This window comes from Phyllobates terribilis, unplaced genomic scaffold, assembly GCF_046119375.1.
Source record: "Phyllobates terribilis strain yellow unplaced genomic scaffold, ASM4611937v1 Scaffold_12__6_contigs__length_324123572, whole genome shotgun sequence".
NCBI classification, from domain to species: domain Eukaryota; kingdom Metazoa; phylum Chordata; class Amphibia; order Anura; family Dendrobatidae; genus Phyllobates; species Phyllobates terribilis.
This window is the reverse complement of record NW_027362772.1, coordinates 239,586,245-239,613,892: the sequence shown is the minus strand read 5'-3', so window position 1 is coordinate 239,613,892 and position 27,648 is coordinate 239,586,245. Positions and strand designations below refer to the sequence as shown.

The 27,648-nt window shown below is 41.9% G+C and overlaps 1 protein-coding gene across 1 annotated transcript in view; it reads left to right on the top strand.

Moving 5' to 3' along the window:
* Positions 1-23,879, top strand: part of TNFRSF9 (TNF receptor superfamily member 9) — a 35,000-nt gene extending 11,121 nt beyond the window's left edge. Inside the window, exons 4-9 of the mRNA XM_073656735.1 lie at positions 188-295; positions 11,529-11,669; positions 12,278-12,344; positions 14,699-14,829; positions 18,453-18,605; positions 20,338-23,879. Of these exons, the coding sequence (XP_073512836.1) occupies positions 188-295; positions 11,529-11,669; positions 12,278-12,344; positions 14,699-14,829; positions 18,453-18,605; positions 20,338-20,444 (707 nt within the window). The 3' untranslated portion in view covers positions 20,445-23,879. The remainder of the gene's footprint in view (positions 1-187; positions 296-11,528; positions 11,670-12,277; positions 12,345-14,698; positions 14,830-18,452; positions 18,606-20,337) is intronic.
* Positions 23,880-27,648: the final 3,769 nt, after the last annotated feature.

The following is a 27,648-nucleotide window of genomic DNA, read 5'->3' as shown; positions in this document are numbered from 1 at the left end:
CATAACCCCCCCCAAAAATAAAAAATCCAGTAGATCCCAGTAATTCTGGGACTATCTATTTGTAAGGTGCCCCAAGGTGCTATGTCATGCTCTATATTACACCTAGTTACTATATGTGTGCTGGCGTTTTGTTTTACTATCTTCTTATGTAATGATTATTTACTAACAATTTCTCTATTTTCCATAGGTTTTTACTTGACCCAAAAATGTGGGACGTGTGTCCAATGTCCTAAAGGAGGCTACGCAGATAAGCCAAGTGATAGCCCTAACTGTAAGCTTTGTAACCGCTGTGAAGGTAAAGTGATCAAATGTGTCGCAGAGAAAAAGTGCTCACTGACCCCTGCGGTGATTCGGGGTCTGAGTAATGACGTGATAATACAAAGCCTATAATGCAGCATTATTACAGCAGTGTAACAGCAAACGCAAGCTTTACTGATGGGATCCCGCCGGCTCGCCCTTTCCTCTGGGAATTTACTTTAGATGAAGCAATGGGATTTCCAATGTCTCATAATCCTGTGATCAATCCTGTACAATTCTGCAGGGTTCAGAGCTGAAATCTATCAGTGCTTGAGTTTGCTACAGGTGGTTTCCATTCTGGGAAATGTCATCCTTACACTGTAGGAAAAACTAACTTTCGCACTGCATTATAGGAGCTCAGAGAATATGCTAGAGATGTCCCTGACAAAAGCATCAGTATAGGATTAGTAATGCAATGCATTCTACAAGCAGAATAGTGAGTGCAGCTCTGGAGTATAATACAGGATGTAACTCATGATCAGTGCAGGATAAGTAATGTAATGTATGTACACAGTGACTCCACCAGCAGAATAGTGAGTGCAGTTCTGGGGTATAATACATGATGTTACTCAGGATCAGTACAGGATCAGTAATGTAATGTATGTACACAGTGACTGCACCAGCAGACTAGTGAGTGCAGCTCTGGAGTATAATTCAGGATGTAACTCAGGATCAGTAATGTAATGTATGTACACAGTGACTCCACCAGGAGAATAGTGAGTGCAGCTCTGGAGTATAATACAGGATGTAACTCAGGATCAGTACAGGATCAGTAATGTAATGTATGTACACAGTGACTGCACCAGCAGAATAGTGAGTGCAGCTCTGGAGTATAATACAGGCTGTAACTCAGGATCAGTGCAGGATAAGTAATGTAATGTATATACACAGTGACTGCATCAGCAGAATAGTGAGTGCAGCTCTGGAGTATAATACAGGATGTAACTCAGGATCAGTACAGGATAAGTAATGCAATGTATGTACACAGTGACTGCACCAGCAGAATAGTGAGTGCAGCTCTGGAGTATAATACAGGATGTAACTCAGGATCAGTACAGGCTCAGTAATGTAATGTATGTACACAGTGTCTGCACCAGCAGAATAGTGAGTGCAGCTCTGGAGTATAATACAGGATGTAACTCAGGATCAGTACAGGATCAGTAATGTAATGTATGTACACAGTGACTGCACCAGCAGAATAGTGAGTGCAGCTCTGGAGTATAATACAGGCTGTAACTCAGGATCAGTGCAGGATAAGTAATGTAATGTATGTACACAGTGACTCCACCAGCAGAATAGTGAGTGCAGCTCTGGGGTATAATACATGATGTTACTCAGGATCAGTACAGGATCAGTAATGTAATGTATGTACACAGTGACTGCACCAGCAGACTAGTGAGTGCAGCTCTGGAGTATAATTCAGGATGTAACTCAGGATCAGTAATGTAATGTATGTACACAGTAACTCCACCAGGAGAATAGTGAGTGCAGCTCTGGAGTATAATACAGGATGTAACTCAGGATCAGTACAGGATCAGTAATGTAATGTATGTACACAGTGACTGCACCAGCAGAATAGTGAGTGCAGCTCTGGAGTATAATACAGGCTGTAACTCAGGATCAGTGCAGGATAAGTAATGTAATGTATATACACAGTGACTGCACCAGCAGAGTAGTGAGTGCAGCTCTGGAGTATAATACAGGATGTAACTCATGATCAGTGCAGGATAAGTAATGTAATGTATGTACACAATGACTGCACCAGCAGAATAGTGAGTGCAGCTCTGGAGTATAATACAGGATGTAACTCAGGATCAGTACAGGGTCAGTAATGTAATGTATGTACACAGTGACTGCACCAGCAGAATAGTGAGTGCAGCTCTGGAGAATAATACAGGATGTAACTCAGGATCAGTACAGGATCAGTAATGTAATGTATGTACACAGTGACTCCCCCAGCAGAATAGTGAGTGCAGCTCTGGAGTATAATACAGGATGTAACTCAGGATCAGTACAGGATCAGTAATGTAATGTATGTACACAGTGACTCCACCAGAAGAATAGTGAGTGCAGCTCTGGAGTATAATACATGATGTTACTCAGGATCAGTACAGGATAAGTAATGTAATGTATGTACACAGTGACTGCACCAGCAGAATTGTGAGTGCAGCTCTGGAGTATAATACATGATGTTACTCAGGATCAGTACAGGATAAGTAATGTAATGTATGTACACAGTGACTCCACCAGCAGAATAGTGAGTGCAGCTCTGGAGTATAATACAGGATGTAACTCAGGATCAGTACAGGATCAGTAATGTAATGTATGTACACAGTGACTCCACCAGCAGAATTGTGAGTGCAGCTCTGGAGTATAATACAGGATGTAACTTAGGATGAGTACAGGATAAGTAATGTAATGTATGTGCACAGTGACTCCACCAGCAGAATTGTGAGTGCAGCTCTGGAGTATAATACAGGATGTAACTTAGGATGAGTACAGGATAAGTAATGTAATGTATGTACACAGTGACTGCACCAGCAGAATTGTGAGTGCAGCTCTGGAGTATAATACATGATGTTACTCAGGATCAGTACAGGATAAGTAATGTAATGTATGTACACAGTGACTCCACCAGCAGAATAGTGAGTGCAGCTCTGGAGTATAATACAGGATGTAACTCAGGATCAGTACAGGATAAGTAATGTAATGTATGTACACAGTGACTGCACCAGCAGAATAGTGAGTGCAGCTCTGGAGTATAATACAGGATGTAACTTAGGATGAGTACAGGATAAGTAATGTAATGTATGTGCACAGTGACTCCACCAGCAGAATTGTGAGTGCAGCTCTGGAGTATAATACAGGATGTAACTTAGGATGAGTACAGGATAAGTAATGTAATGTATGTACACAGTGACTGCACCAGCAGAATAGTGAGTGCAGCTCTGGAGTATAATACATGATGTTACTCAGGATCAGTACAGGATAAGTAATGTAATGTATGTACACAGTGACTGCACCAGCAGAATTGTGAGTGCAGCTCTGGAGTATAATACATGATGTTACTCAGGATCAGTACAGGATAAGTAATGTAATGTATGTACACAGTGACTCCACCAGCAGAATAGTGAGTGCAGCTCTGGAGTATAATACAGGATGTAACTCAGGATCAGTACAGGATAAGTAATGTAATGTATGTACACAGTGACTCCACCAGCAGAATAGTGAGTGCAGCTCTGGAGTATAATACAGGATGTAACTCAGGATCAGTACAGGATCAGTAATGTAATGTATGTACACAGTGACTCCACCAGCAGAATAGTGAGTGCAGCTCTGGAGAATAATACAGGATGTAACTCAGGATCAGTACAGGATCAGTAATGTAATGTATGTACACAGTGACTCCCCCAGCAGAATAGTGAGTGCAGCTCTGGAGTATAATACAGGATGTAACTCAGGATCAGTACAGGATCAGTAATGTAATGTATGTACACAGTGACTCCACCAGCAGAATAGTGAGTGCAGCTCTGGAGTATAATACATGATGTTACTCAGGATCAGTACAGGATAAGTAATGTAATGTATGTACACAGTGACTGCACCAGCAGAATTGTGAGTGCAGCTCTGGAGTATAATACATGATGTTACTCAGGATCAGTACAGGATAAGTAATGTAATGTATGTACACAGTGACTCCACCAGCAGAATAGTGAGTGCAGCTCTGGAGTATAATACAGGATGTAACTCAGGATCAGTACAGGATCAGTAATGTAATGTATGTACACAGTGACTCCACCAGCAGAATTGTGAGTGCAGCTCTGGAGTATAATACAGGATGTAACTTAGGATGAGTACAGGATAAGTATTGTAATGTATGTGCACAGTGACTCCACCAGCAGAATTGTGAGTGCAGCTCTGGAGTATAATACAGGATGTAACTTAGGATGAGTACAGGATAAGTAATGTAATGTATGTACACAGTGACTGCACCAGCAGAATTGTGAGTGCAGCTCTGGAGTATAATACATGATGTTACTCAGGATCAGTATAGGATAAGTAATGTAATGTATGTACACAGTGACTCCACCAGCAGAATAGTGAGTGCAGCTCTGGAGTATAATACAGGATGTAACTCAGGATCAGTACAGGATAAGTAATGTAATGTATGTACACAGTGACTGCACCAGCAGAATAGTGAGTGCAGCTCTGGAGTATAATACAGGATGTAACTTAGGATGAGTACAGGATAAGTAATGTAATGTATGTGCACAGTGACTCCACCAGCAGAATTGTGAGTGCAGCTCTGGAGTATAATACAGGATGTAACTTAGGATGAGTACAGGATAAGTAATGTAATGTATGTACACAGTGACTGCACCAGCAGAATAGTGAGTGCAGCTCTGGAGTATAATACATGATGTTACTCAGGATCAGTACAGGATAAGTAATGTAATGTATGTACACAGTGACTGCACCAGCAGAATTGTGAGTGCAGCTCTGGAGTATAATACATGATGTTACTCAGGATCAGTACAGGATAAGTAATGTAATGTATGTACACAGTGACTCCACCAGCAGAATAGTGAGTGCAGCTCTGGAGTATAATACAGGATGTAACTCAGGATCAGTACAGGATAAGTAATGTAATGTATGTACACAGTGACTCCACCAGCAGAATAGTGAGTGCAGCTCTGGAGTATAATACAGGATGTAACTCAGGATCAGTACAGGATCAGTAATGTAATGTATGTACACAGTGACTCCACCAGCAGAATTGTGAGTGCAGCTCTGGAGTATAATACAGGATGTAACTTAGGATGAGTACAGGATAAGTAATGTAATGTATGTGCACAGTGACTCCACCAGCAGAATTGTGAGTGCAGCTCTGGAGTATAATACAGGATGGAACTTAGGATGAGTACAGGATAAGTAATGTAATGTATGTACACAGTGACTGCACCAGCAGAATAGTGAGTGCAGCTCTGGAGTATAATACATGATGTTACTCAGGATCAGTACAGGATAAGTAATGTAATGTATGTACACAGTGACTGCACCAGCAGAATTGTGAGTGCAGCTCTGGAGTATAATACATGATGTTACTCAGGATCAGTACAGGATAAGTAATGTAATGTATGTACACAGTGACTCCACCAGCAGAATAGTGAGTGCAGCTCTGGAGTATAATACAGGATGTAACTCAGGATCAGTACAGGATAAGTAATGTAATGTATGTACACAGTGACTCCACCAGCAGAATAGTGAGTGCAGCTCTGGAGTATAATACAGGATGTTACTCAGGATCAGTAATGTAATGTATGTACACAGTGACTGCACCAGCAGAATAGTGAGTGCAGCGCTGGAGTATAATACAGGATGTAACTCAGGATCAGTGCAGGATCAGTAATGTAATGTATGTACACAGTGACTCCACCAGCAGAATTGTGAGTGCAGCTCTGGAGTATAATACAGGATGTAACTTAGGATGAGTACAGGATAAGTAATGTAATGTATGTGCAAAGTGACTCCACCAGCAGAATTGTGAGTGCAGCTCTGGAGTATAATACAGGATGTAACTTAGGATGAGTACAGGATAAGTAATGTAATTTATGTACACAGTAACTGCACCAGCAGAATAGTGAGTGCAGCTCTAGAGTATAATACAGGATGTAACTCAGGATCAATACAGGATCAGTAATGTAATGTATATACACAGTGACTGCACCAGCAGAATAGTGAGTGCAGCCCTGGAGTATAATACAGGATGTAACTCAGGATCAGTACAGGATCAGTAATGTAATGTATGTACACAGTGACTCCACCAGCAGAATAGTGAGTGCAGCTCTGGAGGACAATACATGATGTTACAAAGGATCAGGCCAATACTCAGTTTTCTGCCTTGTATTTTACAGTTTATCATGCCACAATTCCACATTTCCACGTGTGGATTACCTGTATTCAAGCTTGGGGGGGGGGGGGGGGTAGGAGCTAATCTGCTTGTGATCAATTATTTATTTTATTTCTCTGGAGATTTGTACTCTGCACAGAACAAGTCTACACCGTTTGAACAATATCAGAGTTTTCACATTAAAATGAATTAGAGGCAGAATTCTCTAATATTATGGTTTGAAATGTCTGTACTGGCCAATATGTGTTTGAAAACGCAATGTTTGGAAAAAATGTTTAGATTGATGAGTATAATGTAGGTATATTGTAGGATTGCTGCTTCCAATAGGTGGCGCTATAGAGTTCCAGTCCTCTTTTTCTCTGAAGAGACAATTTGCATGAGTATATTGTGTGTGCTTTTTGTACTCTTAACCTTTTTCTTCGTTTTCCAAAGACTCTCATTATTACATGAGAAATCTCACACAAGCTGGTCAAAGTGTGACTTAAAGCATAGGGGTGGCAGGGGGGTTTTTATCAGACCTTCAGCTGTTCTCCAAGCTCTGAAAAATACTAAATTGAGGGTGTTTTCCTTCTAAAACGTACCCTCAGCTCATTCCTTCATCCATATCTTTTCCCATAGCCTAGTTAAACTTAATAGATGTTAAGAGTGAGAGTAGCATTAAATAGCATCTCTCATTGGAGGACCACACATGTCCATACATTATATTGACATTCCATTGATTTCTGTAGGCACTATGTAATTCTTCATTTCCCCTCTTGTTGTGCTGTAGGGAAATTAAATGACGCGCCCCCAGGGACGTGGGGTACTCGGCAGCCGGGCCTCTGGATGCCGATTGGGGGATATCACTGTGGCTGGCCCGGTCCGTGGCCCAGGGCGGTCACTCAAAAAGGGGGATATTAATAGGGGATTTGGAAATGTTCGTGACGCCACCTGTGGAATGTGGCTAAAGGGAGCCGCCGTTGCGGAGCAGTCCTCTGGAGCTGGTGTTACGGCAGCAGGGATGGTGTGGCTCTCCACAGGTAGAGCTGGCTCCAGGGCAGTGTAGCTAGTGTAAGTTGCGCTGGGCGTTGTAGTGCAGGGAGGGAAAGATGGCGCAGATGAAAGGATGGACGGAGGCAGTACGGTGCAGTCATCCGAGTCTTTACTCACAGTTCTTATGACAGTTCCATTGGTGCACTGTACAGGTGTCAGCCTCCCACGTCGCGCTGCGTTCACCAGGCAGGGGTTCAGCACTTCCTCAGGCAGATTAGGAGTATCTGACAGAACCCCGCCTTCTTGTGTTCCTAGCTAGACCGTCTTCACGCTGGGTCTTTCTTCCTCCTGCCCTGCACTTCCCACTCTCAATCCTGCTCGGGTGCTCTGAAGTCCCTTCTGTCTCGTCGGAGTTCCCGGAGCTGCTTGACCCTCACAGGCATTAGAATGAGGCTTCGGCAACTGACTATATAAGCCAGAAGCCTCCTGTTTTCCCAGCCGGGACGTAGAGTAACACGGCTGGACCAGGGGCCGGTCCCCTTCTTGCAGCCTACGATCCCTCTGTCTTCTGACAGATTCGGGGCGTACGGGTGCCGTCCTGCACTCGCCATACCCCCTGGGATCCCTTCTGTAGATCGGAGCCTACTCCTCTGCTCCCCTCCTGGGCCTCTGGGACTGGGCCCTGCTTGTGGAGCAGAGCTCCTAAAGAGACTCTGCTCCCAGACTGTTCTCACTACTTCTCTGTCTGTTCTGATCTCTCTGCCACCCTAAGATGGCTTCCCATTATATATCTCCTACCATGGTGCTCCACTAAACTGCTTCCCCCCCCCCACCCACCCACCACTGGTTCCCCCTACCTTTGGTTCCCCCCACTCCAGCCAGGGAGAGGGCTCAGCAGGAAACACATTGCATCTTGCCCCTCCAGCCGGCCTGGAGCAGTGTAGTGTTGAATGTGGGTGTTGGGGTTCCGGGCAGCACTCCCTCCTTACCTGAGAGAAGGAGACACCACACCTCTGGGTGAGGTGCAGTACCTCTGTGGCGACTGAACCCTCAGGGGCGCCACATAAACACTTCCAGTTTACAACTGATCACTGAGGAATTAAGTGGCAGGACACCCTCTGATCAGATTATTTTCAGGAAATCCTTTTACAAACATGTGAAAGTAATAGAGGGGCTGGACAGGTCAGAATTCTCCTGCTCTTTTCTGTTGTCTCTTAATTAAATTTATGGGACTTTATTTTTCTTCTTCTATGGGACTGTGCACTTATCGACAAGTAATTTCTAACTATCTGCATGTTCTGCTGTGTGCCGATCTCTCCCAGCACAAAGCAGTTACATCAATTTTCTCATGAAATCACATCAACAGAGCTGTTCCTTCTCTTCCATTCGATGGGGCATCACTGCCAACATCATGTTGATTGACAGTTGCACTAACTCAGCACTCCTGAGTTGGACAGAGGGCAGCCGGCTGTCATTCAACATGATGTTGGCATTGACGCCCCGTCAACAGAGCAGAGCAGCAAAAAAGGAACTGCTCTGTCAATGTGACATCACATGAAGAAGGAGAATCACCTTTGGGGGAGAGAGAGACTGCCGTATAACTCACTGCCGTATAACTCTGCGATGATTGCATTGCACTGCACGGACTGGCCGGCACCTCTCCTGGCCTGAAGTGTGACAGCGTGATGGATTTCTATGCAGCTGTCAAGCTCAGGTCAGGAGAGCAGAGAGCCAGTACGGGGTTTATGTTGCGATCCTTGCACGAGTTATACAGCAGTCTGTCTCTGCCCTTAGGAGCAATTCTGTGACTGCTGTGTGCCGGTAGAGATCAGAAGAGGCAGGTAGTTAGCAAGTACCTACCGATAAGTGCCTAGTCCCATAGAAGAAAAAAAACCCGGGTCACCCCTTTCAGTTTCATATTTTGTATGGTTGGCCATGCCAAGCACTTGTGTTAACTTTATTCATCATCTCTCGTATCTATGACCAGTTTTGGATCTTCCACCACAGTCTGCGCATACAGTGCACATTGATGGGTTTTGTTTGTTGTTTTTTTTTTTCTTTTACTACAAATCTAGTATATAATTATACACAGAGAAACGCAAAAAGTTCACACAATATGTCATAAAAAATCATAATGAATGTTTGGAGAAAAAACCTTGACCCTACATTTGTAAGCTTTACTAGGGGAATCCCTCCGGCTGTCCCTTTCCTCCTGGGAATTTACCTTGCATGAAGCAATATAAAGATTTATGAGTTCTAGCCGCAACACTACAGAAGGTTATCTAAGTGATCGTAATGTGGAAAACACATAAGAAACCGCTTAAAAGAGGAAGTGAATGACACACATGAAAATATTCTCAAGTTTTCCCACAGTTCTAATACTTTACTATGGTTTCCTTATCAACCAAAATATTTACAGATCTTCTTTGTCCCCGGATGCCTTTATTATTGTTCTAATCATAGTTAAAGGGATATTCCAGGTTCAAAGCAACAAGCTTATTCATTGTATCTAGTCAAGATGTCTGCTTACCAATATTGAATGGATAGGCTCGTTATTGCCCGACCCGGTCATGTAATGATCACACCGGAGTATGGCTCGTTTCAGTACAGGTATCAGAGCTGTGCCCCTTTGTGATCGTCACACGTTAGGATGGGAAGTTAAACATTGAAAAATCATGCAGAGAAAACCATAAACAAATTAATGCGCATAGTATTTTAGAAAATTGTGTCACTTTTTAATATACATTGAATAAACTTTATTTGCTGATGCTGCAAACTATTCTTTTAAAAAGGAACTTAAAACATCCACTTTGGAGCGTGGTTTTGCTAAGCAATGCCCCTTTTTGTGATCCTAAAATTTTTTTTCAGATCTCAAACAAAAGATTCAAGTTGAAAATTGTGCAATTTGTTGACAACAAAATATGACAAATCAATGGTCAATGGAAAACAAAATCATCAACTAACTGAAAAGCAGGATTCCAAATCAGCCCAAAAATCAAAATTGGAAATCACAAGAGGATCCAATCTGGATAAATTTTATCACGACAACTCATAATGTGACTCTGTGATATGTTTGGCCCCCAAGTGCTGGTGTGTGCCCTCCTGACAAGTAGGCATGCTTCTGATGATATGGTGTCCTGGGGGATCTTCTCCTAGACCTGGATCAGGGCATCAGTGGCTCATGGACAGTCTATGCGATGTTAGATGCACGGATATAGAATGTCTGAGAGGTTCTTAATTGGATTCATGTCTGGGGAACGTGAGGGCCAGTCACTGGCAGCAATCCCTTCAATCCAGGAGCTGCCATCACTCTGGCCAGATGAGCATTCTCCTGAACCAAGAGGAGCCCAGGGCTACTGCACCAGCGTAGGTCTGGGGACAATGGCTCTGAGGATTTCATCACAGTACCTAAGAGCAGTCAGGGTACTGTTGGCTATCACAAGGATAAGCCTCCCCACACCATCACTCACTCACCTCCTTTTCGGTCATACTGGATGATTTTCACCATAGTATCTCCATACTCTTTCACGTCTGTCTTATCTGCTCTGTGTGGTCTTATCAATGAGGTGCCTATGATGGACCTACTACTTCTGGTGTTCTCTGGCAATCCAGCTGGAAGGTGTTGGGCTGTGAGCAGAGGTCCCATTAAAAGGATGTTAGAATCTCATGCAGCCCCCTGTTTTTAAGAGTTTGGTTTGATTGATGCACACCAGTAGCTCATGGGAGGACATTTCATAGGGCAAGGTTCCTCCTGTTCCCCCTTGCACATAGGAACTCATAGAGGTCCTACTGTTGGGTTAATGCTCTTCTACAGCTCTCTTGTCCAACTTTCCTGTAATGGCCGTGTTCTGATGTCTGCTCCATGCTCTTGAGACTTTGCTGGGAGACACAACAAACCTTTTTTGCGGTGGCACGTATGGATGTGCCATCGTGGAGGAGCTGGACTATCTGTGCAACCAAAAGGGGCTGCGGATACCTCCTCATGCTAGCAGTAGTCACAAGGACACCAGAGAACTAGGGAACAATCAGTCAGGAAGGATAGGGAGAAAGTAATTGTCTGTGGCCACCAACTGCAGAAAAATACCCTTTTTAGGGGTCGTCTTGCTGTTCCTCTCCAGTATTCCTGTTCTCTTTTTCCATTTGCACCAAAACATTGATTCACAATCCCGTATACATTGTACTTTCTAACTGGTCAGATTCCTTGAGGTATATATATATGTATGGGAGCCTATAATGGAATTGTTATCGATTTCCTAATTTGAGGGGCCTTCATGTTCTAAAATAACCGAACGCCGCATATTCGATACACCAGATTATAATGTATATGATTTTTTACAATCTTTTACAGGACCATTTACCTATAAATCCATGTGTACATCTACAAGAGACGCTGTATGTACATGTACAGCAGGGAAGAGATGCAAAGATGAAAAGTGCACGCAGTGCACAAAAGCCAAATGTCCCGCGGGGCAGGAGAGTGTTGGAGAAAGTAAGAGCTCTTTTCTGCACAAACCTTTTGTAGTATTTTCTTAGCGGTTATGTCCCAGTGATAACCCTACTTGTCCCAATGATCTGCCAGGCATGTGTAATTATAGGGACAGAACCCCCCATATAAACCTATGAGACTAGCTAATGGAAAAAAATAGATAAAAGTAGAAACCTGAAGTTTGCAATAATTCCAGTATCCCTAGAAAACAGTCAAAGCAGAAACTTTAATAACTTGTCATCAGAAACACATTTTTCTCATTTTTAGCGTTAGTATAGACCTGATCATTCACCTTAAAATCACCAATAGGTGGAGCTCACGCAAGATGATTAATTATAGAGTTTAACTGAAGTTATATCCGTCTGTCTTCAGTAACCCCCCCTAGTGGTGGCCGCAGAGAGATACAAATGTTATAATTGATCTCTATGGCTGTGTGAAGGTAAGAGCTTTGTGGCAGAACAGTGGAGATCAGTCCTCTAGAAAAATATGGTATGAAAGGACTCAATTCAGAATAGTGGACTGATTGAGATTCACTCTTGATAATCACTTCTTTTAGGTTGTAATAAAACCTGTTAAATCTTTCTTTAATATTGTCTTATTTTCTCTTACAGGCTGCAGGAATTGCCCCCAAGGAACCTTCAACGACGGGAAGGTACTAAAATGTACACCATGGAAAAAGTAAGGACTACTGGTTTATCTGTATGGCAACATATATCTCCTTAAGATGGGTGATAAATGTGCGATCAGTGGGGGTCCTCATCATAATAACAGGGGTTCCCTGTCCGTCGTGTGCATGGATCAGTAGTGTGCATGTGTGACCAATGCTCATATCGCTGTCTGTGAGCAGTGGTCATCTATGCGCACTACTGTCTCCCATAGAAGCAAAAGGAGCAGTTGTCATGCATGCACACTACTTTCTCCTATAGACCCATTGAAGTGAACAGAGCAGTGGTCACTCATGCACTCTACTGTGCTCCCATAGGCCCATAGAAGTGAATAGAGTGGGTGGGGGAGTTACCCATTGTCATTACTTTCTCCCATAGACCTTTAGAAATGAATGGAGCAGTATTCACGCATGCACACTACTGTCTCACATAGACCCATAGAAGTGAATGGGTTGGTGGTCATGCATGCACACTACTGTACTCCCATAGAAGTGATTGGATCAGTGTTCCCGCATGCACACTACTGTCTCGCATAGACCCATAGAAGTTAATGGGTTGGTGGTCATGCATGCACACTACTGTACTCCCATAAAAGTGAATGGGGCAGTGTTCACACATGTGCACTACTCTGTTCCCTTAGGCCCATAGAAGTGAATGGAGTGGGTGGGGGAGTTACCCATTGTCATTACTTTCTCCCATAGACCCTTAGAAATGAATGGAGCAGTATTTATGCAAGCACACTACTGTCTCACATAGACCCATAGAAAGGAATGGGGTGGTTGTCATGCATGCACACTACTGTACTCCCATAGAAGTGATTGGATCAGTGTTCCCGCATGTGCACTACTGTCTCACATAGACCCTTAGAAGTGAATGGGTTGGTGGTCATGCATGCACACTACTGTACTCCCATAGAAGTGAATGGAGCAGTGTTCACGCATGTACACTGATCTGCTCCCTTAGGCCCATAGAAGTGAATGGAGTGGGTGGGGGAGTTACCCATTGCCATTACTTTCTCCCATAGACCCTTAGAAATGAATGGAGCAGTATTCATGCAAGCACACTACTGTCTCACATGGACCCATAGAAGTGATTGGATCAGTGTTCCCGCATGCACACTACTGTCTCATATAGACCCATAGAAAGGAATGGGGTGGTGATCACGCACACGCACCACTGTACACTCATAGAAGTAAAAGGAGCTCTGGTCACCCATGAGCGCTGTCTCCTATAGACCCATAGAAGTGAATGGGGTGGTTGTCATGCATGCACACTACTGTACTCCCATAGAAGTGAATGGAGCAGTGTTCACGCATCTGCACTACTGTCTCATATAGACCCATAGAAAGAAATGGGGTGGTGGTCACGCACACGCACCACTGTACACTCATAGAAGTAAAAGGAGCTGTGGTCACCCATGAGCGCTGTCTCCTATAGACCCATAGAAGTGAACAGAGCAGTGGTCACTCATGTACTGTACTGTGCTCCCATAGGCCCATAGAATGAATGGAGTGGGTAGGGGAGTTACCCATTGTCATTACTTTCTCCCATAGACCCTTATAAATGAATGGAGCAGTATTCACGCATGCACACTAATGTCTCACATAGACCCATAGAAGTGAATGGGTTGGTGGTCATGCATGCACACTACTGTACTCCCATAGAAGTGAATGGAGCAGTGTTCACGCATGTGCACTACTGTCTCACATAGATTCATAGAAAGGAATGGGGTGGTGGTCATGCATGTGCACTACTGTACTCTCATAGAAGTGAATGGAGCTGTGGTCACCCATGAGCACTGCATATCATAGACCCATAGAAGTGAATGGAGCAGTGGTCACATATGGGCACTACTGTCTCACATAGACCGATAGAAGTGAATGGTGTGGTAGTCACCAATGTGCTCTACTGTCCTCCCATAGATGCATAGAAGTGAATGGAGCTGTGGTCACCCATTAGTGCTGTCTCCCATAGACCTACAGAAGGGAATAGAGCAGTGGTCACGTATGGGCACTACTGTCTCGTATAGAACCATAGAAGTGAATGGTGTGGTGGTCACGTTTGCACACTACTGTACCCCCATAGATCCATAGAAGTGAATGGAGCGGTGGCCCTCATGTCCACTACCAAATCAGGCATTAAGTTATGTGTGCACCATGCGCCAATAACCATATCTCCTGGATTTTGGTTGTAGCACACAAGCATCCATATGACGGTGTGGCGTTAGAGGTCAGCAGCTTGGGCTGAAATCACTGAAATTCGCTGTACAATGTCATGTTTATATGCAGGTTGTGTGTATATTCCATTAAGAGACTTTGTAAAAGTTTATTGTACATTTGTGGAGTTAATATTTTTGTGTGCCCACAGTTGTTCGGCCGTTGGAGGTGAAATTATCTCTCGTGGAAACCTTACATCAGATGTGGTTTGTGGTGCCTACTACACCAAGGTCACACAGTTATCATCATCATCATCCGCCACCACCACCAGCATCACAACAAGTGAGTCCTGGTAACACAGTGTAAGACTGGCCCGGAAGCAGAGTAACGTACTCCATGAACACAACATTGTATTAGGAACATTTAGCAAATCTGTAAATATCTATTGAATAGAATAGATTCCATTCCTCCAAAACCAGGAAATGTCTCATCTAAGTGGCTACAACCTGACCTTCCTGGTCCTTCTTACGGCCCCATATACAGTTGAAACCAAAAGTTTACATACACTATATAAAAAGACACATCTGCATGTTTTTCTCAATATCGGACATGAAATCAGAATAAACCTTTCCCGTTTTAGGTAAATTAGGATTACCATAATTTTTAATATTTGCCAAATGCCAGAATAATGAGAGAGAGAGAATGTTTTAAGGCATTATAAGTACTTACTGCAAAGTCAAAAGTTTACATACATTTCATTAGTATTTGGTACCATTGCCCTTAAACTGAATGACTTGGGTCAAACGTTTGGGATATCCTTCCACAAGCTTCTCACAATAGTTGGTCAGAATTTGGGCCCATTCCTCCTGACAAAACTGGTGTAACTGATCCAGGTTTGTAGGTCACCTTGCTCGCACCTGCCTTTACAGCTTTACCCATAAATTTTCAATAGGATTGAGATCAGGGCTTTGTGATAGCCACTCCAAAACATTGATTTTGTTATCCTTAAGCCACTTTGTTACAATTTTGGCAGTATGCTTCGGGTCATTGTCCATTTGGAAGACCCATTTCTGCCCAAGCTTTAACTTCCTGGCTGATGTCTTGAGATGTTGCTTCAGTATTGCCACATAATCTTCTTTTCTCATGATGCCATCTATTTTGTGAAGGGCATCAGTCCCTCCTGCAGCAAAACAACCCCACAACATGATGCTGCCGCCCCCGTGTTTCACAGTTGGGATGGTTTTCTTAGGCTTCCAAGCTTCTCCCTTTTTCCTCCAAACATAACAATGGTCACTATGCCCAAAAAGTTAAATTTTAGTTTCATCAGACCACATGACATGATCCAAAAATTAAGGTCTTTGTTCCTGTGTGCATTTGCAAACATTAATCTGGTTTTTTTATGTTTCTTTTGGAGTAATGGCTTCTTCCTGACAGAGTGGCCTTTCAGCCCATGTCGATACAGTACTCGTTTCATTGAGGATATTGACACAATCTTACCAGGTTCCATCATCTTCACAAGACTCTTCCTGAGCGGTATGATGGCTGGACATTCCCATCTTGTTTGTACTTGCGTATAATTGTTTGTAGAGATGAACGAGGCACCTTCAGGTACCTTGAACTTGTACCCAAGGATAAGTCAGACTTGTGCAAGTCCACAATTCTCTTCCTGATATCTTGGCTGATTTCTTTAGACTTTCCTATGATGCTGCACAAAGAAGCATTGTGTTTCAGGTGTGCATTAAAATACATCCACAGGTGTGTCTCTAATTAACTCAGATGTTGCCAAAAACCTATTAGAAGCTTCCAAACACATGACAGCATCATATGGGCAGTCCAGAATTGTTTAAAGGCATAGTAATCTTAGTGTATGCAAACTTTTGACTTTGCAGTATGTAATAAAAATGCCTTAAAACATTCTCTCTCTTTCTCATCATTCTGGCATTTGACAAATATTAAAAATTATGATAATCCTAATTGGCGTAAAACGGGAAAGGTTTATTCTGATTTCATGCCAGATATTGAGAAAAACATGCATATGTGTCTTTTTATATAGTGTATGTAAACTTCTGGATTCAACTGTACATTAGATAAAAGTTGACCGAGGACCAGACAGTTAGAATTCAATTACCCAATCTTTTGGTTTGGTGAGGAGATAAGCCAACAACTCTCTCATAGAGACCCCAGGAATGCCCCAGAAAGATAGAGTTCAGCCCAAACCATAGTTCAGACAACAGTAGTCTAATGTGCATAGACAGCTTTACACTACAAGCCAGCATGATCGCCTCAGTCCGTGCCTCCGCCCTTTATTGTCACACTTTTCCTTCCTGTAAAGTGCACGGTCTGTAAATGCTTAGAGAGATAAAGTCATAAAGTGCCCAAAATAGTGGCCACACCATACACCAAGGTATACTGGGAGTTGATCTTTGTTGAAGGCATTAAGAAGAATGTCTTGACAGGGCTGTTTCTTAATATCTTTTATAGTGATGTCATGGAGAGGAACGTCCTGGCAGGGCTCTACCTGAATATATCTATAGTGATGTAATTGAGAAGAACGTCCTGGCAGGGCTCTACCTGAATATATCTATAGTGATGTAATTGAGAGCAACGTCTAAGCAGGGCTCTACCTGAATATATCAATAGTGATGTAATTGAGAAGAACGTCCTGGCAGGGCTCTACCTTAATATCTCTATAGTGATGTAAGTGAGAAGAACGTCTAAGCAGGGCTCTACCTGAATATATCTATAGTGATGTAATTGAGAAGAACGTCTAAGCAGGGCTCTACCTGAATATATCTATAGTGATATAATTGAGAACAACGTCCTGGCAGGGCTCTACCTTAATATCTCTATAGTGATGTAAGTGAGAAGAACGTCTAAGCAGGGCTCTAACTTAATATCTCTATAGTGATGTAATTGAGAAGAACGTCTAAGCAGGGCTCTACCTGAATATATCTATAGTGATGTAATTGAGAAGAACGTCTAAGCAGGGCTCTAACTTAATATCTCTATAGTGATGTAATTGAGAAGAACGTTTAAGCAGGGCTCTACCTTAATATCTCTATAGTGATGTAATTGAGAAGAACCTCTAAGCAGGTCTCAACCTGAATATATCTATAGTGATATAATTGAGAACAACGTCCTGACAAGGCTGTGTATAAAGAGAAAAAAAAAAAGAAAATTTCAGGCTACAATACATATGCAATAAGGGTCCATTGGTGCACAGAAGTCCTTGGTAGCAAATCCAGGGATGAGAGGTAGTAAGAAGTAGATTAGAAAAACTCCAGCACCTTCTCCATATCCATCGCAAGAGATGTAAAGTTAAAACGTCCATTTTATTAGTTCCATTAAAAAAGCGCCATATGTAAGGCAGACCTGGCAGGGCTGCACCTGAATATGTCTATAGTGATGTAATTGAGAAGAACATCCTGGCAGGGCTGAACCTGAATATCTCTATAGTGATGTCATGGAGAGGAACATCCTGGCAGGGCTCAACCTGAATATCTCTATAGTGATGTCATGGAGAGGAACATCCTGGCAGGGCTCAACCTGAATATCTCTATAGTGATGTCATGGAGAGGAACATCCTGGCAGGGCTTTACCCTTCCCAGTTTTTGCAGAAGTGTGGTTCCAAAAACCCATGTTCACATTAATATATCTTAATGATGTGGAGATCATGAGGCTTGGAAGATACCCTGTTAGGCACCAACAACAGAAATCTGACAATGGAGTAGCAGCTCCAAAGCTTATATTGGCGAGAAGTATAAATGGCTTTGGATTTCAATTTCTCACTGACAAGTGGTTGCACGCTGACAACCATCCTAACTGCAGGGACATTTCTTTTTTCACACTTTTGTCTGCTATTATACCAATATATAATGTGTGAGCCACGTATACAATGTATGTATTATGTAATGTACATTCCATTCATCTGTCATTTAAGTATATTTTTCTCTTCATTATTTTAGAGATGGAAAAAGCTCAGAGACCACCACCTGAAGAAAGTAATTTACAGATTATCTATATTGCCGTCTCCTCATCACTCGGGTTGCTTCTTATAGTCATTTGTGTCGCGTGCCGGCAGAAATTGATGGAAAAAATTAAACACGCTTGCCAAAAAAGTAAGTGAATTATTATGACTTCCCATCAGAAAATACAATATGAAAGTAAATAATATTTTATAGGATCATTTTGTACAAATATTTGACTAATCCTGCTAGCAGCTGAGTGTGTGGAAACTCAATTTGGATTCAGTGGAACCTTTGATCCTTTTAGAACCTGGTTAGGAATTCCCCATAGACAGCAATAACAAGCGCTGTCACTTTAAGAGTAAGCATGGGGTAGTCATAAGGTTTCACTTATGGTCAAAAAAAGTTAGAAATTACTATACCATTCTGTTTAATAAATCACCATATCCGATTGTTTCCTAGAGATGACCTCCTAGTAATTGCAATGAGGTCACCTAACCCCTATCTTGAATTTTGAGTTATTTTTCACATTCTGAAATGGAGCCAGTTTGGAGAAGATACGTTTAGTTAATGTCAAATAGTAGTCCTCCACAGTGATTGTTGATGGACCCAAGTCTGAGTGCTCCAACCTGATTAATGCATATGGACATGGCTCTCTGTTAAGGGCTGGTGAGGTGGATTCCCTACGCTGTAGTTCAGGGTGAGCAGCATTGGCCACAGGTGATGTAGCAGTGGAGCAGGTCTTGTCTGATGGCACATGGATCAGCAAGGAGCAATTCAACGGGGTATGCAGGATGAGAGACATATAAACAGAACAGGAAACACTACCTGAAGCGGAGCCAGGTTTTGAGGATACTTATGGGAAAATTAGATGTACTGTATATACAAACTGGTACCTTGCTTGCAGTGTTATGGTTAATAGTTAATGTATGCAAACAGGAATTTGTAACAAGAAAATGGTTAGCTGAAGGATAGTAGAAAAGTATCGGCAAGTTGAAAACTTGCTTAGAGAGATGCAGTACCATGATTGCAGAAGCCGAGGTATGAATAGCACTGAGAAAAGTAACAAGAAGTTGGTAATCTGAAAACTTGATTGCAGAATGATAGGTGTGCACAACTCCTAGGCAAGCTGGACTGATCTGGGAAATAAACGCTGGTAGTTGAATATAAGTCATATATCTGGATGCCTGAACCAAACTTAAAAGGTCTTGGGTGATGTCAGAGATGTTTTCTGTGTTACTTCAGCAATCTGGCATGAACTAGTACATAATGGCCTGGCGCTTAAGCCAGATCAAGTGAGTAACAAATCTCTGCTGTAATTTATGGCGGAGTAACCAAAATAGAGGTACTATAACCTGTACCCTCCGCAAGTAATTTGTAGCGATGACATTTTTTCATCATGGAACACCTACAACTACATCAATCATGCTTAGTGAATGAGCCCTCCCCAAAACTTTCAAACTTCTGCTGTACATATAGGGTGAATGTTCGGAGAAATGGATGGATATCAGGCAGGGGGTGGCTTACGGGTCTTATATAAGTTGTGTGACCTGTCGAAATTGGCAGCATACCACTTCTTAACACCCATTCTTTATATGCTATTTTTTTTTTGTTTTTTACGCTCTTTTGTTAAATGGGTTAAGATGGAAAAAAGTGTATACTTTTTCACCAAAATTCCCCCTCTGCTGTTCATTGATAGTATTTCAAATAAACTCCATTAAATTTAATGAGCTGAGCTGCAATACCAGACACAGCCTATATACAAGAGTGGCACTGTAACTCTGGACAGCTTCTTTAAGAATAGCAATACGTTATAAAATGCAAAGTGTTGTTGCTTTATAGATCATTTTAATCTAAAATCTTTCTTTTACTTTTTCTTCATTAGTTCCAAAACCTGTAGTGAAGCAGGCAGAAGAAGAAGATGGCTGTAGCTACCACTATCCAGAGGAGGAAAATGGTGGAGAAAATGAACCCATGACTCTAGAAGCATGACACCATCACAAATCCATTTCTTAATATGGACAAGATCTGTTTTCTCCTACAGCGTTACACAGGATTTCTTCTATATTGAGCAGACGTTTCAGTAATGAAGAATTCAAACACCTAAGGACTAAGACAAATATTAAGAGAAATCCTTACAACCAAATAAATCATGAACCCAAAACCTTTATGGTATGAACTTCACTGTGCAGAAGATACATACGGGTCTTCACTGTGCAGAGGTATACGGGTCCATAAAAAAATGGTCGACACTTGAAGGAGCCCAGGAAAGAAGATATTTTAGCAAAGATCTAGAGCAACTTGTGTCCAACCACGGAGCTGTACTTAAAGTGTTACCGTCAATATTACATGTGAAAATAAGAAACTTAGTAATATATCTTATTATTGAAATCTGCTTCTTTCTCCTCCTGGACTGATCTTTCATTCTCAAAATTGTCAATTCATGGGTAAAATCTGTCTTCACTGAACACAGATTTTCCCATTACTGAGATAAAAGAGGACAGTTGGTGTTGATAAAGTTCTATGGAGAACTGTCGTTCCAGGAGAACTTGCAGCAGAATGTCCGTGTCCGCAGGATATCAGTGTCTGCCTCTAGCTCCTCCCCAGAATGTCTGTGTCTGCCTCTCGCTCCTCCCTAGAATGTCTGTGTCTGCCTCTAGCTCCTCCCTAGAATGTCTGTCTGCCTCTAGCTCCTCCCCAGAATGTCTGTGTCTGCCTCTAGCTCCTCCCCAGAATGTCTGTGTCTGCCTCTCGCTCCTCCCTAGAATGTCTGTGTCTGCCTCTAGCTCCTCCCTAGAATGTCTGTCTGCCTCTAGCTCCTCCCCAGAATGTCTGTGTCTGCCTCTAGCTCCTCCCTAGAATGTCTGTGTCTGCCTCTAGCTCCTCCCTAGAATGTCTGTGTCTGCCTCTACATCCTCCCTAGAATGTCTGTGTCTGCCTCTAGCTCCTCCCTAGAATGTCTGTGTCTGCCTCTAGCTCCTCTCTAGAATGTCTGTGTCTGTCTTTAGCTACTAGAATGGCTGTCTGTCTCTAGCTCATCCCTAAAATGTCTGTATCTGTCTCTAGCTCCTCCCAAGAATGTCTGTGTCTGCCTCTAGCTCCTCCCTAGAATGTCTGTCTGCCTCTAGCTCCTCCCTAGAATGTCTGCTTCTGCCTCTAGCTCCTCCCCAGAACATCTGCGTTTGCCTCTAGCTCCTCCCCAGAATATCTGTGTTTGCCTCTTGCTCCTCACTAGAATTTCTGTGTCTGCCTCTAGCTCCTCCCTACAATGTCTGTGTCTGCCTCTAGCTCATCCTTAGAATGTCTGTGTCTGCCTCTAGCTCCTCCCTACAATGTCTGTGTCTGCCTCTATCTCCTCCCTAGAATATCTGTGTCTGCCTCTAGCTTCTCCCTAGAATGTCTGTGTCTGCCTCTAGCTCATCCCTAGAATGTCTGTGTCTGCCTGTAGCTCATCCTTAGAATGTCTGTGTCTGCCTCTAGCTTCTCCCTAGAATGTCTGTGTCTGCCTCTAGCTCATCCTTAGAATGTCTGTGTCTGCCTCTAGCTCATCCTTAGAATGTCTGTCTGCCTCTAGCTCCTCCCTAGAATGTCTGTGTCTGTGTCTGCCTCTAGCTCCTGTCTAGAATGTCTGCGTCAGCCTCTAGCTCCTCCCCAGAATGTCTGTGTCTGCCTTTAGCTACTAGAATGTCTGTCTGGCTCTAGCTCCTCCCTAAAATGTCTGTGTCTGCCTATAGCTCCTCCCTAAAATGTCTGTGTCTGCCTCTAGCTCCTCCCTAGAATGTCTGCGTCTGCCTCTAGCTCCTCCCTAGAATGTCTGCGTCTGCCTCTAGCTCCTCCGAAATGGAATTTTGAAAGCCCCAACTGTCATTTTGTACAGATTTTACCCTTGAATTGAAATTGAAAGTTCAGTCCAGTAAGAGAAAGAACCAGCTTTACCTGATAAGATATATTACAAAGTTTCTTATTTTCATTTATGCTATTGATTAATGAAATGAAAATCAAAATGATGTTTACACTTTAATAGTTCTGTATCCAAAACCAGCTAATATTGGTCAAATCAAACTCCCGACCAGAGGACCAGCCCTTGGGCACTAGTTGTAGAATAATGGGGTCCATGAACTGTGGCCAAATCCCATAGAGCAGGATACATAATGTTGGGTTTTGTGATGATACATATCTATATTTTTTTTTAGAAATAATTTATTAGTTTTTGAATCATAGTAGCTTTACTATTTAAAGGGGATGTCTAACTTTCTAATCAAATTGTTTTTGGTATATGATCAAAAATTAAGAATCTTTACTAATAGCCTTTTTTTTTCAATTAACATCTTTTATCATTTTGTGTGTACAGCTCCAAAACCCGTGAGTACATACTAATATGATCATCCTACACTCGTACTCCCTTCCATCTGTACCTTGCTTCCTCCTATCGGTAGCTTATCAAGTTGGAAATATGACTACACATGGTATGTTTGTAGTCTGTCGCCATGACGACACATTAGTTTGCGGAGAAGCTGTAAACACAAAACGGTAATCGATTATTAATCATGGCTAGATGCAAAGTTGCCTAATTTGGTGCAACTTTAGCTTGTCGTGAAGGAAGACATGGCCTTAATTTAAGAGGGCCATTTAATTCTGTATGGATGACCAGTACTGGTCCAATATTTATTTATAGTATAATCCAGTCTATTTTTTTGCTACTGTAAAGAACATATATTTTTGTATTTTGATTATTGTGTAAAGCTGCTTACATTTGGTTTTATTTTTTTGTTAAAAGAACTACATGCTGAATACTACTAACGCCCATTTGATAGCTAAATGGGAAAATTGTTCTATGTATTTGCTTTGTTCTAAAAATTCCCAATATCTTAATTTCTTCCTAAGTAGAACTGAGGAATTTTTTTTATTTTAATTTTTTTAGTTAAATACATTGGTTAATTTTTTTTTCTGTTACAAAGTTCCAGCTCCCGATCGTAGACATAGAGGTTTCCTATCTTACATTGTTACAGCATGGTCTTATGATATGACATGTGCGGTTTGTACACATTTTGTTAGAAAATACAGAATTTTATTTATTTCATTGCATTTTTATATAGAATTTCACAGTAACAAGAATCACAAAGAGTTAAAATCAACACAGGTTAGCAGGGACATAGCGATATCAGGGATTCCAAATTATTAGAGGGCGGTCTGCAATTTGGGGTCCATCTATTAGCCACACAATAGTTCTAAAGAGCATTTTGTGCTTAAAGGGGTTTAATATGTCCGCGCATTACCTGGCCGGCCCTTGATTTCAACAGACACAGTGTACAGTAGTGCATCACTTCTCCCGTGATAGTATATGCCCCTCTGCCTGGGGCTTAAATGTATAATCACCATTTTTTTTTAGTCAAATATATATTTTTTATGTATCTGTTCTTTTATTGTAAACATTGTATGTAATAAAAAAGGTAAAAAAAAATCTTTTGGCAATTCTGGATTTAAGTGGAATTCTGCACAATATTTTGCCAGCTCTAACCTCTGAAGGCATAAATATTACAAGACGTCTGAAGAAGTCATGTTGGAGATAGAGATGAGCAGGCCCCAACTTTAAAGTTCATGGTTTGTACCGGACACTTAGGGTCTGGTACTGAACTCTGAACACGGATCTCTCCAGGAAGTCTGTTTTAGAGAGAAATAAAGAGAACTTCCCAGCTCGCCATACATTTAAATGGGGTTCGGGTTCAAGTTCGAGTAAAGTTCTGAACCTGAACTGAACTTTGAACATAAAGTTTGGTCGGATTCCAGAACCCGAAGTTCCACGAGTCCACTCATCCCTAGTGGCAGGTCTTTTATCTCCTCTTGTATGTAGGCCCCAAATTACATCAGACTTGTTATTTCAGGACATCTCACATTACCTGCGTAGGCTTTCCGTTTCGCTTTCCCAAATAAGCAACCATCCTCATGATGTAAAAGAAAACATGACCAGGCCACCTTCTTCCATTCTGATGCTCACTTGCCCAATGTACAGGGTGGGCCATTTAAATGGATACACCTAAATTAAATGGGAATGGTTGGGGATATCAACTTCTTGTTTGTGGCAAATTAGTATATGGGAGGGGGAAAACTTTTCCAGATGGGTGGTGACCATGGCATCCATTTTGAAGTCGGCCATTTTGGATCCAACTTTATTTTTTTCAATGGGAAGAGGGTCATATGACACAAACTTATTGAGAATTTCATAAGAAAAACAATGGTGTGCTTGGTTTTAACGTAACTTTATTCTTTCATGAGTTTTCTACAAGTTTATGACCACTTATAAAATGTGTTCAAAGTGCTGCCCATTGTGTTGGATTGTCAATGCAACCCTCTTCTCCCACTCTTGACACACTGATGGCAACACCGCAGAAGAAATGCTAGGACAGACTTCCAGTATCCGTTGTTTCAGATGCTGCACATCTGGTATCTTGATGGTATGGTGTGGTATATGGGGTACAAAGATAGTGGGGTCATTCTTCATCAATGGAAACCTCAGTGCCACTGGATATCTGAAATTGCTACATGATGATGTGTTGCCCTCTTTATGCACTGAAGATGGCACGTTCCCTGAGTTTTTCCAACAAGATGGTGCACCACCACATTATGGGTGTCAGGTCCGAGCATTCCTACATGAACTGTTTCTTGGAAAGTGGATTGGTCATCGTGGGCCAGTTGAATGGCCACCAAGGTCTCCCGATCTGACCACCTTAGACTTTTATCTTTGGGGTCATCTGAAGGCAATTGTCTATGCTGTGAAGATACGAGATGTGCAGCATCTGAAACAAAGGATACTGGAAGCCTGTGCTAGCATTTCTTCTGCGGTGTTGCTATCAGTGTGTCAAGAGTGTGAGAAGAGGGTTGCATTGACAATCCAACACAATGGGCAGCACATTGAACACATTTTATAAGTATAAAACCTACAACTATGACACATGGTCAACTGTAAAAAATAATCTATTTAAATAGAAAAATCACAAAAAAATATACAAAAAATTAAATTAACAGAGAGGAAAAATATCCAGAGAAATGGGCATCTGAGGGCAGGCAGAAAAATTGTAAAGTATCAAAATCTATCCAAGACACAATACCCAATGCCATCCTGGGATCAAAAATGCTTCAATCATAAGGGAATAACAATCAAATTTAAAGTGCATAGTGCAATAAATATACTCCCAAATACATATACATATATATATAAATTATAGATTCATGAAGATGAGATAGTAATGTAGAAACAGTGCCTAGGTAAAGGGATATATTTATATATATGTATATGTATTTGGGAGTATATTTATTGCACTATGCACTTTAAATTTGATTGTTATTCCCTTATGATTGAAGCATTTTTGATCCCAGGATGGCATTGGGTATTGTGTCTTGGATAGATTTTGATACTTTACAATTTTTCTGCCTGCCCTCAGATGGATATTTTTCCTCTCTGTTAATTTAATTTTTTGCATATTTTTTGTGATTTTTCTATTTAAATAAATGATTTTTTACAGTTGACCATGTGTCATAGTTGTAGGTTTTATAGATATTGAGGGACACATAGTCATTAGCATTTGTTATCTTTGGATTCACATTTTATAAGTAGTCATAAACTTGTAAAAAACTCATGAAAGAATAAAGTTACGTTAAAACCAAGCACACCATGTTTTTCTTATGAAATTCTCAAAAAATAAAGTTGGAGCTAAAATGGCCAACTTCAAAATGGCCGCCATGGTCACCACCCATCTGGAAAAGTTTCCCCCCTCCCATATACTAATGTGCCACAAACAGGAAGTTGATATCACCAACCGTTCTCATTTAATTTAGGTGTATCCATATAAATGGCCCACCCTTTAGGTGCTTTTGGAGGTAGACAAAGATCATCATGGGCTCGATGTTAGTCTGTGGCTGCCCCACAAGCTGCAGTGCATGGTATGTTCTGATCATAGTTAGTCCAAATCAATTCACAGGACCCAGTCCACTGACCAAGTCAGTAATCTGTGGCCACTTGACAGGAGACCTGAGAACCTTCTCCTACATCTGGCATCTCCAGCTCTTCTTTGGATTAGCCAGTCTAATACGATGTCATTGTTGTGGTATGGCACACTTGTGATGTCACACTAGGTCAACTAGTCAAAAGAAGAGCCATGAATGTCAAGAAGTAGAAGATAGTTCTCAGGGCATCCATCTAGTGGTCATAGATTAGTGACATGGCCCAGGGACCGGGTCCTGAGAAGAGACTAGCACCAACTCTAGCCAACTCTTTCAGCATTATTTGTAGATCTCAAGTGGGAACAGACCAAATAGGTTATTCTATTGTTCTTATGTGCATAATTAATCCTAAGGCTCTTATGATCCGGTCAATGGTTCACCACATAGCCTTCCTTGGATTACTTCTTCCTCATACCCAGAAAAATCCCCCAATATCTGCCAAAGTGGATCTGATATGACCAAGACGTCTAGCTATCCCAATTTGGCCGTTTGTTCCACCACCCATTTTTCCTGCTTCCAACACATCAACTTAAAGAAAGGGCTGATCAATTTTTCCTAGTAAAGGCCACCTGTCGTCAGGACACATCTTGTCAAAATAATTAATGGTTTTTACTTTACCAGTTGGTTTTAATGTATGGATGATCAGTATCTGAATCCCATAAGTATTCAAGAGAGAAATGCCATGGGACAAAAATTCTCAAAGTTCTCAAGTTCTCAAAATACCATTGTGCAACTTGGAGTTGCTTGACTATTTTAGACAGCACTTACGCGGTAAAAAAAAACAAAACTGCCAAATTGCGGACAAGTCGCATGTGACTTGTATTGAGGTCTATGGCAAGTGAGAATCCAACGCATTTGGAAACCGTTGCCGCAGATTGCAAGTCACGATGCGATACCATAGAGAGAGGATCACACGATGCAATTTCAGAGTCGCGCAACATTTCGCCGTTTAGCCCTAGGCAAAAGGAGGAGACAGAAGACGTTAGGCATTCATAGGAAGCCTGGGTGACTCTGTGACTAAATAAAAGCTCCAGAGTTACTACATTTGACTGCGGCCACTTAACTAGACCCTGAGCATGTGATGGAGATACAAGACGACATGGTGCAGCAGGTGTTAGAGCTGAGCGATAACAAGGTTGTGAAATATGCAGTAGAGTAACAAAAATGTACATTCAATTCATTCATTGAAAGACTGGCT